General features: G+C 25.9%; 2 protein-coding genes across 2 annotated transcripts; both read right to left on the bottom strand.

Moving 5' to 3' along the window:
• Positions 1 to 2,357: 2,357 nt before the first annotated feature.
• Positions 2,358 to 11,357, bottom strand: LOC145842682 (uncharacterized). The gene is made up of 3 exons (XM_082950157.1): positions 11,246 to 11,357; positions 3,208 to 3,437; positions 2,358 to 2,809 (listed from the first exon to the last, which is right to left on the bottom strand). The coding sequence occupies exons 1-3, from the start codon at positions 11,338 to 11,340 to the stop codon at positions 2,604 to 2,606; spliced, it is 531 nt and encodes a 176-aa protein (XP_082806283.1). The 5' UTR covers positions 11,341 to 11,357; the 3' UTR covers positions 2,358 to 2,603.
• Positions 11,358 to 13,641: 2,284 nt separating this feature from the next.
• On the bottom strand, positions 13,642 to 14,816 carry LOC145842254 (uncharacterized). The gene is made up of 2 exons (XM_082949674.1): positions 14,183 to 14,816; positions 13,642 to 14,029 (listed from the first exon to the last, which is right to left on the bottom strand). The coding sequence occupies exons 1-2, from the start codon at positions 14,796 to 14,798 to the stop codon at positions 13,866 to 13,868; spliced, it is 780 nt and encodes a 259-aa protein (XP_082805800.1). The 5' UTR covers positions 14,799 to 14,816; the 3' UTR covers positions 13,642 to 13,865.
• Between the last annotated feature and the right edge of the window lie 1,016 nt (positions 14,817 to 15,832).

Here is a 15,832-nt window from a genome sequence, read left to right as displayed (position 1 = left end):
CGACGCCCCTGATCCCAAATAACATATATGTCAGGTTAAAAAGTAGTGAAAGGGATTCCGATCGTCTATGATCTATGTAATTGTCAAATAAGAAAAAATATAAATGAAAATATGTAATTTACTTCAAAATAGGAGTCATAAGTACTTGATTTTTTTCTCTATGTTCTGCATAAAAAAACAAAATTTTTTGTTAAAGTTTTATCTCAGGGTCAAATATTCAATAGCAAGCTAAAATTAGTAACATAGCAAGATAAAAAGTGAAAATTTTATGACAGCCCAAAATTTTAAAACTGCCCCCTTTTCGCCCCCTCACTAGTTATCGCCCACCCTTTCGCCCCCTTACTAATTATCGCCCCCCGACTTACTAAAATCGCCCCCAGGGGGGCGATATCGCCCACTTTGGGAAACCCTGATTTATAGTTTATCTCGTTGTAGTTGAGTTTAATTGTATAGAAATGTGTTTTTATTTATATAAGATAAAAAAAATCTTTATTCTGGAAGCATATGGATTTTAACATTTACAATTTTATCTGTTTTTGGAAATTAAACAAAATTTATACGATTGAGTTTATTAATATACTAAAGGTTTTCTACCATTTTTTACATAAAATCTCATAGTTTTATCTTCTTACTTAGTTTTTTTTTTTTTTTCATTTTACAAATAGAACAAAATAGTAAAGAAAAAATGGCAGGTACCAAAAGTTAAGTCTAAAGATCAGCTAATTTGAACAAATTTTTGACTTCAATTTTTTTTCATGCCCAATTAAGTTTTTATAACCGAATATGTATATGATAAGTAAAAAATCCTTCAACAATTTTTATAAGTTCACTAACGTCTAGATTTTTTTACTTTTACTGAAATTTTTAAAAAAAGTTTATTTTTGTTAATTTTTCAAGTAAATTTGATATTTAGGAGTATTAAAGAAAGAAGTAGAATAAAACTCAAAATATTTTGCTTCAAAGGAGCTCTTTGTAAATTCAAGTATACTCACAATTCTTACCCGCACAACTCCCACCAGAAACTTTTTTTCTTCGTTTTACAATCACTGCTACCTCTAACCATTAATAGGGAAATTTACAAATCTTTGAAACAAAATAATATGACAACACCACTTGAATAGTCTAATTATACAAATTAATTCTTTTTGTTGACATTTATGTACAAAAATAGTAACTCCAAAGACTAATAACTAACAAATTACAAAATTCAACATCAAGCAGTTTTGTAAAAGGTATTCTGTTAAAACTTAATAAAGCTTAAATTCACTTTTAATAAACGTATAGTTAATTTGTTTTTAATTATTTTGTTTTAACTTTTCTTTGCAGTTTCATAACTTTTTAATACAAAAACTAAAGCATGGTTGCCACTGATCAAGCTGAGAAAATTTTCCTGACTTTTCCTGACTTTTTCCTGACTTTTTACCAAAATTTTCCTGACTTTTTTAAATCAAACTCTTAAATTAAACTTATTGTAAAATACAAAATCTAACACTTGAAACTATATAAAGCTGTTCAATATTTAATAGAAATTTTTTGCAGTTTTATAAAGGATATTTTACTAATTCATACCAGATGAAGGCATTGGAAATTAAATTTAAAAAATTTGTAAATTTCTAGGAAAATTTTGGAATTTTTTTCTGACTTTAAAGGACTTTCAATTAATTTTCACCATTTGATGGCTTAGGAATACAAGGAGTTTTGTAAATTTAATTTGATAAAATCTGACTTTTTTTTAAATGTTATCAAATTTCCTGACTTTTCCTGACTTTTTTTCAAAACCCCCCATTTTTTCCTGACTTTTCCTGACTTTTGTCATTTTTTTAAATTTTTTCTGACTTTTCCTGATTTCCTGACTTTTCCTGACCGAGTGGCAACCCTGCTAAAGCCTTATCAATAAATATTTAGTTTCAAAACTAAGATTAAGAATATAAAATTTAATTTTTAAACAATTTAAAAGTAAACTATTTAAATTCAAAAGCTATGCTTAAGCACGGAAAATAAAAGCGTTTGATTAATTTTTTGAATAAAGTTATCTAAACAACTTATTGCGCTCGTTTTTCTAAACCTTTTGATTTCAAATATATTAACGATCTTACTTAATTTTTTAAAGATCGTTCACCTATATTAATTACGTTTGTAAAGTTTTAAGACTATAAAACTCTAACAGGTTAGTTAATTATACTATTTTTTTTTTACTTCACAAGAAAAAGTCTAAAGTTACACTCTGATTAATCTAGTAATAAATACACGTTTCATATATCATATATTAAAACGTCAGTTTTTTATACATTTATTACATACAACGAATTTACTATATGTTTGACTAGAGAAAAACTCCATTTAATCTTTATTTTACAAATAATCGTAAGAAAAAAGTTGACCAATTTTAATTTGAAATACAATATACTATAAAAATAAAGTATTTTTACATTTTATACATAATCTAGAATATTTATCATTTGAAGTTAGACAACTTAAGAGATATCATCATTTAAGGATGCAGAATTTTACTAAATTTAAAAGAATTCAACTAAAAGCCTAAACTAAAATTAAACATCTCATGTAAAACTTGCTTACTTACGAACTGTTTTATCACTCAAAATTTATTTTCTAGGTCTATCCGGCACATCGTTTTCTTTATACCAACTTTCCTTTTTTCTGTTGTTGTGGAACCACCTCTGGTAGCCGGTGTGGAACACCTTGCTGAGCTGGTTGGCCGTTGAAGCCTTCTCTTTGTTGAAGGCTTCGAATATGAGGCTGTTGTCGTGCTCGATGATGTTGTCTGCTATCTCAAGGTCAGTTAGTTTGTCTGAAAACATAAACCTGCATATTTAATTTGAAAAAAAAAATAATACAAATGATAATATATTTAGTTAGACACTTTAACAAAATTACAAGCTATTACAGGTTTGTAGTAACTTAATTAATTATACTAATTGTTTCTAATAAACTCTTCAAAAAATAGTAAATAAAGCATTAAAAGGACATAATGTTAAAAAATTTAAAAGTTATTTTAGCTATAAAATGATTTTTGTTACATTAAACTTTTTATTTATTACTATTACTAATAAAATACTACATTCAAGACCATATTCTGAAGTTGTTTAAAAAACTAATAAACTATTATTATAAGAAAAAAAAATCAAAACTGATTTATAAAACAAACTTTACTTTGTTCTGTGAAAAAAAAGAATATGTTTAACTGACCTCTAATAATATCTTGAGCTGTTGAGTAAGCTGTGTACCTTTTTTCATCTCTCGGTATGGGAATAGTTTTATTGAAATCTACGTCAGATTTAGGGTGATACATGACAACAGTCTGCCTGTCCTTTGTTAGTGCCACTTTTGGATGGCCGATTTCTAGCCGAGGTTTTCTCATTTGACTGTCGCTACATTCTGATTTCAACCAGGAGTTCAAACTATCATTTGCATTGTTTGTGTTAGTTAAGTAATTTTAGTTTTTATATTAAAAATTTGATTTACAAATAAAATAAAACCTAGCAAACCAAACCGTATGTGCTTACAAATGAAAGAAAATTGTTTGTTTTGTAAATATACTGCTTTTTTGTTTAATCAATTTAAAATGTAACTATGGTACCTACTTGACTTTTTTCAACTATTATCTAATCTAATTAAAGTAAAATTGTTTTTTTTTTACTTTGTTAATCTAACTACGTGTCTAAATATTTTGAGATGCAATAAAATTATTTTGTAGCATTATTGTTCTAGAATGGTTTTTTTTTACAGTAACAAGCTTTCAGGTAAAACTATATTTTTTGTCCATATTTTTCTGATTTTCTGCAGCTTTACTGAAGTAATTATAGTTTAGTTTAGAATTTAATTATAACTCATTGACTAACTATAAATAGGTACATAGTTAAGAATTTAACTTTGTATGAAAAAAATCCTCATGGACTATTTATTGGTTTATAATTTAGGGATTCTCTTATTTTTTATAACTTTCTATAAGACATTTACAAAATCCTTACAAGTTGATATCAACTAAATATATACATTGCTTACTTTATACTTTAAAGGTGGCAGTTAAAGTTCTCAACTTAAATAAAATAAAAGGATATTGATCAATAAAAAATTTTAAATTTTATTAAACAAAACAATGTTTCACTCGATTGAAGACGAGATCTTCAGTTGTTTAAAATCTGTAAAAAATTATATAATAACATGTAGGGAGACATTATGCTAGATGACAAGTGAAACATTGTTTTGTTTAATAAAATTTAAAATTTGTTATTGAAATATATACATTGGTTGTCTAAACTCTTTAAGTTGTATATGCTATGTTTATAATTTGTAAAAAAAAAACTATCTTATCATTGAAACCTTTTTCACAGAAAAATTATTATTTATCCTTTTAAATTTGTCTTTAATTTATTAATCACTAAATAAGAGCATAGCTATAAATACATGCTGTCATGTTTTAAATTAACATAGAATTTTTCAAAAACTAAGGTGTCTATGTTTTCATCATAAATTTAAGTATCAGCATTCAAATAAAAATTGATATCTAATTATAATTCAGAGTAAGCTACAATGAAAATAATTTGGTCTAATTATCTAAATTAACACTACAAAATGAATAAAATCAAAAGATAGAACATAACTTATCAAAAGAGGGTATAAAGGCAAAAACTACTTCTTTAAAAACATTAGTCTTATTTATTCGATAAAGTATAAGCTATCAGTGCACTTTTCTATTTAAAAATATCTGATTAATTTAAAGATATAAGCAAAAAAAATAGAGTTTAGTACTAGATTCCTAACAGAACACAGAAAAAAGAAACATTTTATAAAAAACATATCTCCTTCTTTATTTTTTGAGCAATACCTTTCTGACTCTCTTAGTCTAATCTTCATACAGGGTTGCCAAAGGTTTTTTGTAAATTTCTTCCATGTTTTTTTTAAATATTTTTTTTTTGCTTAACTTTTAGTATAAAATTGATATAAACTTTAAAAAACTGTCATAAGTAGTAAAACAACATTGAAAAGGTACTGTATTTTTAAAAACTTTAATGATACTTTTTATTTCAATCTTTATGATAGATTTTTTGTATCTGCGAAATTGACATATCTATGCATTCTAAATTCAAATTTTAGTTATAAATTCCAGGTTTTTTAAGAACTTTTGTTTAAAATTCCAGGTATTTTCAGAATTTTTCAAATTTTTTTGCATTAATTTTGGAATCTGTTTTTTTGGCAGATCTGTTTACAAAATAAGAAACAGTCTGTAGGAAAATTTTTTTTTTTGTTAAACTGGGTTGCTACTGTTCATGGCAAAAATGTAAGCCTGAGTTGATGAAAAAATTAAAATAATAGTAATTTGTGCAAAAAATTAAAAAAAATTGTTGATAACCAAGTTTAAATACCTAAAAGTAACAAAAAAAAACAAAATAAAATGACTTAATAAATCCACAATTTATAACAAAAAATTTAGTTTATAAGTCTAAAAACTTGCTTGATATCTTGTAAAAATATTTAAAATTGCCTGAGTTAAAAAAAAAAATCAAACAAGTTTTTGACAGCCTGAGTTTTTTAAACAAGTTCAAACTAGATTAATTTATTTTGATTAGATTGAGGTCTAAACGGAAAATAAAACAATAATTTTCTTTTTTATGTCATAAAAAAAGTTTTTTATATACTTTGTTTTCAAGGTTGCTACTCTTTTAGAAAAAATAAGTCAGCTTGAATGACCACAATCAGCAGGAGTCAGATTCAGTCTTCAGTGAACAAAAACTTAAAAATAACAACTAATCAATTTCAGTGCACAAAAATACTAAAATAATAAGAAATGTACTTAATAAAAAGAAACTAGCCTGATATTTTCAAAAAAAAAATCTAAACTAGCCTGAGTATTGCAATAAAAAACCAAAAAGCCTGACTTTTTTAAGTCAAACTAGCAAGTTACTTTAAGTTTTTCAAAAACTTAATACTAGTTATATTTATCTTAAGTAGTCTGAGTATGTGACAAAACTACCAACTAGTTTTTCTTAATTTTGTACATAATACTTTAAATAAGTCCAAGAAATTTAGCAATGAAAAAGTTCTTTATTAAGTTTGTATTAGAGACTTGAAAAAACTGACTAAATTCCCTACTTATTTGAAATTTTCTACTTTTCAAAAAGTACCTTATAGTACATATACTTAAGTTTTTAAATAAAGGTCAATGCTAACTTTTCATAAAAAATTACTGGTATTAATACTGACTTAAATATTTACAAGGTTGCCAATCTTTAAATCAAAAACTGCCCTAAGCCATCCTGAGTCTTTTTTTAACAAATGAATAAGTTTTTTTAAGTTTTTAAAATTATTAAAAATCAAGTTCTATGACAAAATCGGTTATTAAGTAACAAAACATTGCAACTAAATCAAATAAATCTCATTCAAATTCTTTAACAAAAGTATCAGAGATTTGTTTTAAGTCTTGAAACTATTCTGAGTTTTTTATATAGGGTTGCCAAATGTTTTTTGTAAATTTCTTAAAGGTTTTCTGATCTTCTTCCAGATTTTTATTTAAGTTTTAATACAAAATTAAGGGCATAGGGGGGTCCACCTTGATTTTTACAAGTTGATCTTATTTTATAGAGTTTTATCTGAGCAATCAGACATTTTTAACCGCTTGAAAAAATTTGAAGTAATTTTTGAGATATGAGCAGTCAAAGTTGGTGACCTCAATAGGTTCTTAATGAAAGGCGCAAACTAAAAAGGGCAAAAAAAGACCATTTCACTAAAAATCTATCTCCTCCTTCATTTTTTAAGCAATATTCTTCAAATTTTCACAGAAAGTGTATTATAAAATTTTAAAAAGAATGAAAGTAGGAATTTTTTTAATTTTGAAAAAAAAATATATAAAAAAAAAACAACCTATTTTTTGTTTTTTTATCTGAAATCTTTTATTTTTTAATACTTTTAAAATTCAAACATTTAAAGTCTTTTAAACTATAAAAGGAACGTCTCCTGAAAATTTGAGGTCTCTATCTCAAAAAATGAAGGAGAAGATAGGTTTTTAGTAATTTTTTAAATTTTTGAGAAAATTGACCCCGAAAAACTTGAGGTCCATACGTTTGTATTGGAAACTTTTTATAAAAAGCACAATATCTCAAAAGTTAAATAAAATTTTTTAATTCTATAAAAACTGGCTTGTAGTTTGTACTTAAAGCTTTCATATAAGATCCAATGTTATTTTTAATAAAAAAAAATGTCGGACCCATCCCCCTATGCCCTTAAACTTAAGTTAAAATAAATGTCTTTAATAATATAACAACATTGAAAAGATACTATAGAGCAGAGGCTCTTAATCTTTTTTTTTATACTGTACCCTTTTATGGAAGGCAACTAGAAATTACCCCCAATATAGAACATAATATTTACTTCTTAACAAACAAATAAAAAATTAAAACAAAAGTAACATATAACTTCTGTTGAAAGCTTGTTTAAGATAAGCAAATTACTTTAAAAAATACATTTAAAGTTTTTATAATATCATTAAATATCACAAGTATTTATTTGTGCATTATTTTGATTAGGAGAAAATTTACCTCCTAAAACAAGAGAGTTTATCTCCAAGGGTAAACTTTCCCGAGTTTAAGAATCTCTACTGTAAACTTACTTTGATTATGTTTTTTAATAAAAAATAGATAAAATAAAAATATTTTCCTCATTATGACAGTTTTTCTTATCCAATCAAAATAAAATTAATTTACAAGTAAAAGTAGTTTAAAATTCTAGGTTTTTTAAGGCCATAGGGGTGGTAGAAGCCATTTTTTGACCAAAAATAACATATAGACTTATTTTATAGTAAATTTCATAATCTTTCAGATGCTTTTTTAAGATTTTGAAAATATTAAGTAACTTTTTTTTTATGACCGGTTATATAAAGGGTTGTCTTTATAAAGGGTATATAAAGGGTAACTTTAAAGCTGTTTTTCTCGAGGTTTTAAAAACGGGCTTTAAAATCTATCTTCTCCTTCATTTTTTAAGCAATCTTCTTCAAATTTTCAGGAAATGTTCCTTACATTATGAGAAAAAAACGTTATTTGTGAATTTTAATAATTTTAAAAAATAAAAATTTTATGACAAAAAAAAAAAAAAGTGATTTTTTATTAAAAATTTTTTTTTTTCAAAAAAAAAGGTATTTTTACTTGAATTTTTTTAAAGTCACAAATAACGTTTTTTTGTTATTGTATAAATAATAGACTGTGAAAGTTTGAAGAAGATTGCTTAAAAAATAAAGGAGGAGATAGATTTTGAATGCATTAGTCTTTTTTCGCCGTTTTAGTTTTTCCTTCCCCATAAGGAACCTGTTATGCGGCCCGACTTTGGCCGGTCATATCTCAAAAACTAATTCGAATTTTTAAAAACGGTAAAAAGCAACTTGAAGCTTAGTAAAAACTCTATAAAATAAGATCAACTTGTAAAAAACATGACCTACCCCCCTATGGCCTTAATAAATATTGTTCAAATTCTAGTTTGTTTTCAAAATTTCTCAGTCTAAGTTTTTTACTTAAATTGTCAAATTCCAGGTTTTTCCAAGATTTCAGGTTGTTTGGTAATCCTGATTCTAAATAAAAACTATCTTGAGTTAGCCTGAGTTTAAAAAAAAAATTAAGTCCTGAGCTGACTTGAGTCACTATGAGACTTTCACAAATTTCAAAGCATGCTGAGTATCCAGAGTGTTTGGCAACCCTTACTCAATTTAAAAATAGCTTATTACTGAAATTTGATCATCTAATTTAAATTTAAACTATAACAAAAAATAGATTGAGATTTTTTCACAAGCCTATTAATCAACCTTAGTTACTCCAAAACTTATCAAACTACAACACTTTTTGCCAGCATTTTTCGCAAGTTTTAAATTTGTCTGAGTGAGTAGAGCCATACGTAGATCAGGAGCAAAGAATGAGGGCAGGTTTGATATTTGTGTTTAAATTAACTTTTAGTTTTGGCTTAGTAGACATATCTGTCATATGCATATATTGGGTTTACTGTTTTAAATAAAGTAACCTCTTGCTTATTTACGCACATTGTGTCCACAGAAAAAATGCATAAAGATACGAGAGATCGTAAAGATACGAGAGGTACCAAATATATTCACTATGGCTGTTTTTTGATATTTCTTCTAGTTAAAAGTAGACTGGGAACTTTCTTACTTTTAACAATTTGTTTAATTTATTTATAAATATGAAAACAAATTACAAAACTGTACATATATTAAAAAAAAGGATTTGAATTTATATAAAATTTTAATACTTCTAAAAAAATGTATGACATGTGTACTATAAAAAAACTATTGAGATTTGTGTGAAGTGTAAGCTCTATATTTATTAAGTATCACTGATACATTTTGCTAGGAAGTTTCATTAGATTTCTTTTTTAGATGTTTATTCATATATAGGGAGTTTTGTATTATTTATTTGTGTTTTAAAATCTCTATACTTCATTATAATTTCATTATTTAACACAGTCACATTTCTTTAAGAATTTTAATTTAATCTCTTATTGTTAACAAAGTTTCTGATATACCGAGGTATAACTAAATGTTTATCAACTAGTCAGAAAACATAAGTTAACAAAGTCTAAAGTTATAGAGAGGTGAGTTAGCATTTTAAAACATATTATATATTAAAAATATGCAATAAACCTAATTTGTGCAATATAATTTTTTTTTTTTTTTTAATTTTATAGAATTGTAAAATGCGTAAACAAACGAGAGTGCGTAACGTCACGAGTGCGTAAAGATGCAAGAGGTTACTGTAAATACAAACTCATAATAAAATTCCAATTTAGATTATTAAAATTTGTTTAGTAATTAAAAACAAAACTTTGAATATACATTATTTACTACTAAATAAAGGGTGCCAGCCAACTAAGTTTTTAGATTTTTATTTATTTACAATTTTTGGCAAGTTTTAAAACAAAAATTAATTTAAAGTATTAAAAGGTTTATTATAGTATAAAACTAGTGTATATAAACTTTAATTGTGCTTTATTATAAGTTTAACTCTGGAAAATATTAAAGTTTATATTTATACAGTTATTTATGATCTTATCTTAATTAAGGGCACAGGGGGGTAAACACCATTTTTTGGTTTTTGATCCTATTTTATATAGTGTTTTACTAAGCTACAACATGCTTTTTAAAGATTTTAAAAATTCAAAATAATTTTTGAGATATAGCCAATCAAAGTCGAGGCAATAATAGGATCCTTATGGGAGGCGCAAACTAAAACGGCAAATAACTAGAAGTCATACTAAAAATCTATCTTCTCCTTTGTTTTTTGAGATAACTAGCTCAAATTTTCAGGAAATGTTCCTTGATATATTTAGAAAATTCGTATTCGTAATTCTCAAAAAAGTAGAAGAAGATAAATTTTTAGTGAAATAGTCTATTTAGGCCATTTAGTTTGCGCCTCCCATAAGGAACCTATTGTTGCCATCGACTTTGACCGCCTATATCTCAAAAGTTATTTTGAATTTTTATAATCTGTAAAAAGCATGTAGTAGATTAGTAAAAACTATATAAAATAGGATCAAAAACCAAAAAAGGGTGTTAACCCCCTATGCCCTTAAATTAATTCAAAATTGTTAAAAATTCTTATTTTTTTAGATTCAAAATAACTTTATTCAAAATTCTAGGTTTCAAGGTAAAACGGCAAACCTGTAAAACATACATTAAAAGTAAATCAATACCAATAGTTGCAATTCAAATTTAAATAAAACTAAAATAAAAAACAGAATTTTGAAATAAGTTAAGTTAAGAGGTAGTCTTGTTTCAGAAAAAATGCTTAAATAATAATAATCCAATGGCCAATTTTTGAAAAACTAAATTTTACAATACATTTTTTTCAGAGGACAATCTGTATGAAAACCAGAACTTTTTTTTGGCAAAGCCACTGCACATATAGCTATGAAAATTTTTATATACACTATTGAAGACCTTTAAACATTCACCTACATATTTAAAGTTAATCCACTTGGTGATTATGATGTAAAATTTTAAAAAATCAAAATTCTATAAATCTACCAATAAAAAGTAAATAGATGGATCAGCTTTTCGTTAACACATATCTACTTATCCTTTTTTAAATTAAATTATCTAAAAAATTGTATTTCTTTAGTTTACAAAAGACCTGTTGACATGTTGTCCATCAAACTCTCACAAGGCTAAATCTGAACATTAAAAACAACTAAGTGCATAATAATGAAGTGAACCATAACATGAAAGACTAACCCAGTAGAGTATCCCCTTGATTTATATAGATAAAAAGGCAGACATTTGTTTGACCTAATGTTTGTCACAAAATTATTTTTTGCAATCTTAATCATTTTTTAGTTAATCTAGAATTGTTGGAAGCATTATTTGTACTTTGAAAATACTATAAAATACCCTAAAAAATGCTTTTGTAAGTGAATAAACTTCACTTACAAGAATTCAGAAAAAATCACTTGTGCATTTATTTTAAAACACTAAAAAACTTATTATATTAAACTTAAAAATAGTAATCTACCAAATATGGATCCAAACGAATCAAAAATATACATAGGTGTTTTATATATACCGACGTTTGCAAAAAGTTTTATAGTCGTTACAGATAATATGCTGTCGAAGTGTCGACCCTTGGTCTATATTGAGATAGCAGCCTTTTAGAAGCCGCGGGCAAATTTTCGTAAAAAAAAGTTGCTCGCGAATCGCATTATATGGATCAAAGTCTCTGCGAACCGGAGTTTTTTTTAAATAGTTGTATTATATTATTCATTATAAAAGTACTATATTTAGCTAATAAAAGATAAATAAGCTATTACGAAGCAATAGTAATTTATGTTTAAAGATTTTAAGAGCCTATTTGTATTTTTTATTGTTCTAAAAAAGTATTTTTTAACATAGCTGAATGTACTTAGCAAGGTAATATTTTTTTATCGCGGCCCGCAAATTGTCAAACCCTGTTTTACAACTATACAGTTGCGTTGCGAAAGTTTAAAGCTTTTTAAATTTTTCAACTAAGAATTATTTTTTTTAACAAGATAAGTTTTAGGTTTTTAGTTTTTCTTCATATAGTATAATTTAAAACCGAATATTTTGGTATTAAATGAGTTTTAGTTTAAATTTGTTTTTGATCGACAAACAAATCTATATGATTTACAAATAATTAAATACTTACAATAATTTTAAAAGAGTTTAAAACCTAAAGTTGTAAAATTATTCACATACGTTAAAAATACTTTAAACTGTATTTAACTTTGTTAAAAAAAGAAAATGAGTTAAAAACATTACTTTAAATTGTGGCCAAAAAAAATCACATATAATTGAGTTTTACTTTTAATGCAATAATACGATAACATAACAACTTATTCACATTATTAATGAAATCCAGGATTAGTCAGTTATTTTAAATAGAGGCCCAATTGTTATTTTTCATTTTTAATTTTTACTTAACTTTGTGCATATAAATTTTTAGTTTGTGATTTTTTAAAGAAAATTTCCCTAATAATCCTAAACTGTTGTTTTAAAGTAACATTTCGAAATATAAATATGTTAAGTATAATTTCTTTCAGTAACTGTTAATTTTTGCTTTCTTAACCTTTCAATGTGAATCTTAGTCGAACAATGATTGTTATTTTTGATGTCTGTCATTTTTTAATGAAAATTTTTAAAATACATATTTTAAAACATGCATTGTTCTATGCTGTTATATATTTTATCTGACTTAAGTCAATTTAAATGCCAATAAAAGTCTTTATATATATTTTTTTTTTAATTCAAATACTTCTTTTATTTTATTTTCTTTTAACTAAAACGTATGTTGATAATTTAAATAAATATTATTTATTTTACTATTTTGGTGCTTTTAAACATGCTGTTTATTACCTTTTAAACATGCATTACTTTTATTTTTATGATTTATCTGTTTAATAAATTTTTGCATTATCGTTTTGATATTAATACTTTAAAAATAACTTAAAATTTAAATAGAAAACAAGGCTTAATTTGAACTTATGAAATAATTCTAAGTTAAAAAGTTTGGTTATCTAAACTGGCTGTTATATTATTTCTAAAACATACACAGTTATCTAAAAATTAAATATTTATAAAACTGGTTTTGTAATATAATTAAAAAAATTAAAAATAATTGTTTAATTTATTCTACTACTCCATATAAAAACAATCATATCAATAAAATGTTTTATACATTCTATTAATAACAAAAAAAATTGTAAAAAAGAATTGAAATATCTAAGGACGGTTTGAGAATTTTCAAACATTATAAAATTTATAATATTGTTTTAAGTTAAACTACATAATATTTTTAAAAGTAGGGGTGGGAATCGTACGACTTGAAAAATATGTTTTGAGTTTGAAAAAGTTGATAAAAACTATTAAAATATTTTTTATAAAAATATTTTCTATTGTCGTCTTAGTTTGATTCTAAGAAGAGACTAACAACGATTCTTAGTGGACTGTTTCGTTACAGTTGAACTTTTATACAGTTCTTGAACCATATGACTTTTTAAATTTTATGCAAAATTTTCTTTTTGAGCAACTCAGACTTGGGAATTTTTATTTCTAATCTTTGCCCTCCTACTAAAAAAGTATAAGTAATTAATTTAAGCTAAAACAATTGTTTTAAAATATCGTTGTATATACAATTTATTTATTTTAAGTAAGATAAAGCTATCATGTGTCAATAAAACTCAAGTTATTAAAAAAAAAGTTATTTAATAAAGCTTGTACAACCTGTTGTAGAAATTAAATTCAAAAATAAAAAGTTGAAAAGTATTTATATTGAAAAATAGCACATTTATTTTTTCAATTCAGGATACGTAAGGTACAAACAAAAAGATAAGTTTCGAGTTTATGTGATGGTCAGCACTTCACAAAACTCTGAGCGACCCCCGCTGTGAGTCCACAAATTCCACATCTTAGAAGGCGTAGCGTCATTATTTTCGCACGTTATCTTTCCAGGCTCCCCACTGACCGATTTACCGATCCAGACTTTGTCGTTCTGGTAATCCCGTCCTGAAAATACAGCGTTTTTAGGGAACGCGTCGTACCTTTTTACTCTTACCCATTTACAATCACCGTTGGTAAGTAATATTTCACCCGATTGTCTACTGTTATAACCATGTAACCAATAGTTCCATATTTTACCGTCGTCTAAATTAACCTTACCGGGAGTATTTTCTACTCGTCCAATGTATACAGCGCCGTCGCTACTTGTATTGCCTGCATAAACAGCGTTTTTTGGTAAGACGTCACCTCTGTTAAAAGTTTCCCATTTAACATAGATTTCTTTCTGTAGTATTATAGGAATTTCCAAAACTGTTGAGTTTTCAGCTCCATACCTCTTTTTCATGTACTTTTTAGCTTCTTGGTAAAGTTGATCTACAGAGTAACTATTTTTTAGATTCAGCACAATAACTTCTTCTTTATTTTCAACCATCACGTCTTCAATGACATATCTAAACTTGAGCGATCTGATCAGCAGTGTCACGTCATCGTAATACTCCTTAAACGATTCATTGGAAGTCATCTCTTCGTCTTCAGTCGAAGTGGAGAAGGAATGAGTGTTGTTCCAACTGGTTTTAACGGCACCCGAAACCTCAAAAGCTGGGTTTTTGTATTTGGCGCTGATCTCAACGCTTCCCGAGTACTGGTCTACTTTCTCCTTAGCTGATTTGCTTCTCCTGTATGAAACAATTTTTTGGTACTCCTTTTTCGCACCGGGTCTAGTGGTATATTCGCACTCAATCACAACTTTCGCATCAACGGACTTTATTTTAGACATATTCTTTAAAACTTTTTACACACTGAAAGTTAGTTGTATTATCAGTAAAGTTCTATATAACTAAAATTGATTACTTTTGAATTAAAAGCTAATAACAGTCTTTAAACTGGGTAAGTGAGACTAGTTTAATGATATAAAATAGCTATGGAGCAATCTTAAAATTGTTACAAAAATTTATGTTACACTCCAAAGCTCTTGATGACTTAAATAAAAGTTGTTTAAGGATTTATTTATCGAAACCAGTAAGTAAAAGTTTATGCATAAAGTAATATTTAATTAAAGTTTCTTAAGTTATAATGAAAAGAAAAAAGATTATAATGAAAAATATATCTATTGAGTACTTCAACTAAACAGTATTGCAGATTGAAAATTAATGGAAAAAATGAATATTAACTTCAAGTTCATTAACGTAGTTTAAAAAGTTTAACCTTATCATTATGCAATGTAAAGGTTTCGAATTAAAATTAATGTTTTGTAAGGACAAAGTCCTCTAGCTTTCCTTTTTATATAGTATAAAATAAATATAATTTTTCAAGTTTGTCAGTTTAGCAACCTTTTCAAAATATATGACACATCTTTGCTTTGGGGAGTTTTTTCATAAGTAATTGATTAAATTGTAGGAAATTTTCGCAAAAATGGAAATTTTCGCCGAGAGAAAAGCAAATTCTCTCGAGTCATTTTTGCATATAAGCTAGTTTTGCTTAATGCAGGGACTTTTGTATTGTACGAGTCAAAGTTAACCAGGCCCCTGGCCAGGGTTTCTAATGATAAAAAGTTACGAAGTTACAAGGTTATAAAGAAATAACGCCTTTGGGTTGTTTCTTTTAATGAAAAATTACGAAGTTACAAGGTTATAAAGAAATGTTGTCTTTGGGCTGTTTGTTATAATTAAAAATTACGAAGTTACAACCTCACAAAGAAATAACGTCTTTTTAACTTTGTAGTTTAATATTTTTCTTAAAAATCCTAGTTTACTATTATATTTTTTAATTTTTCTGAATTTTTTTATGCAAATACTTCAAACAACAATTAAA

The sequence above is a fragment of the Thalia democratica genome, chromosome 8 (assembly GCF_965202585.1).
Source record: "Thalia democratica chromosome 8, ktThaDemo2.hap1.1, whole genome shotgun sequence".
NCBI lineage: Eukaryota > Metazoa > Chordata > Thaliacea > Salpida > Salpidae > Thalia > Thalia democratica.
The sequence above is the reverse complement of the archived record's forward strand: the minus strand, read 5'-3'. Positions and strand labels throughout refer to the sequence as shown.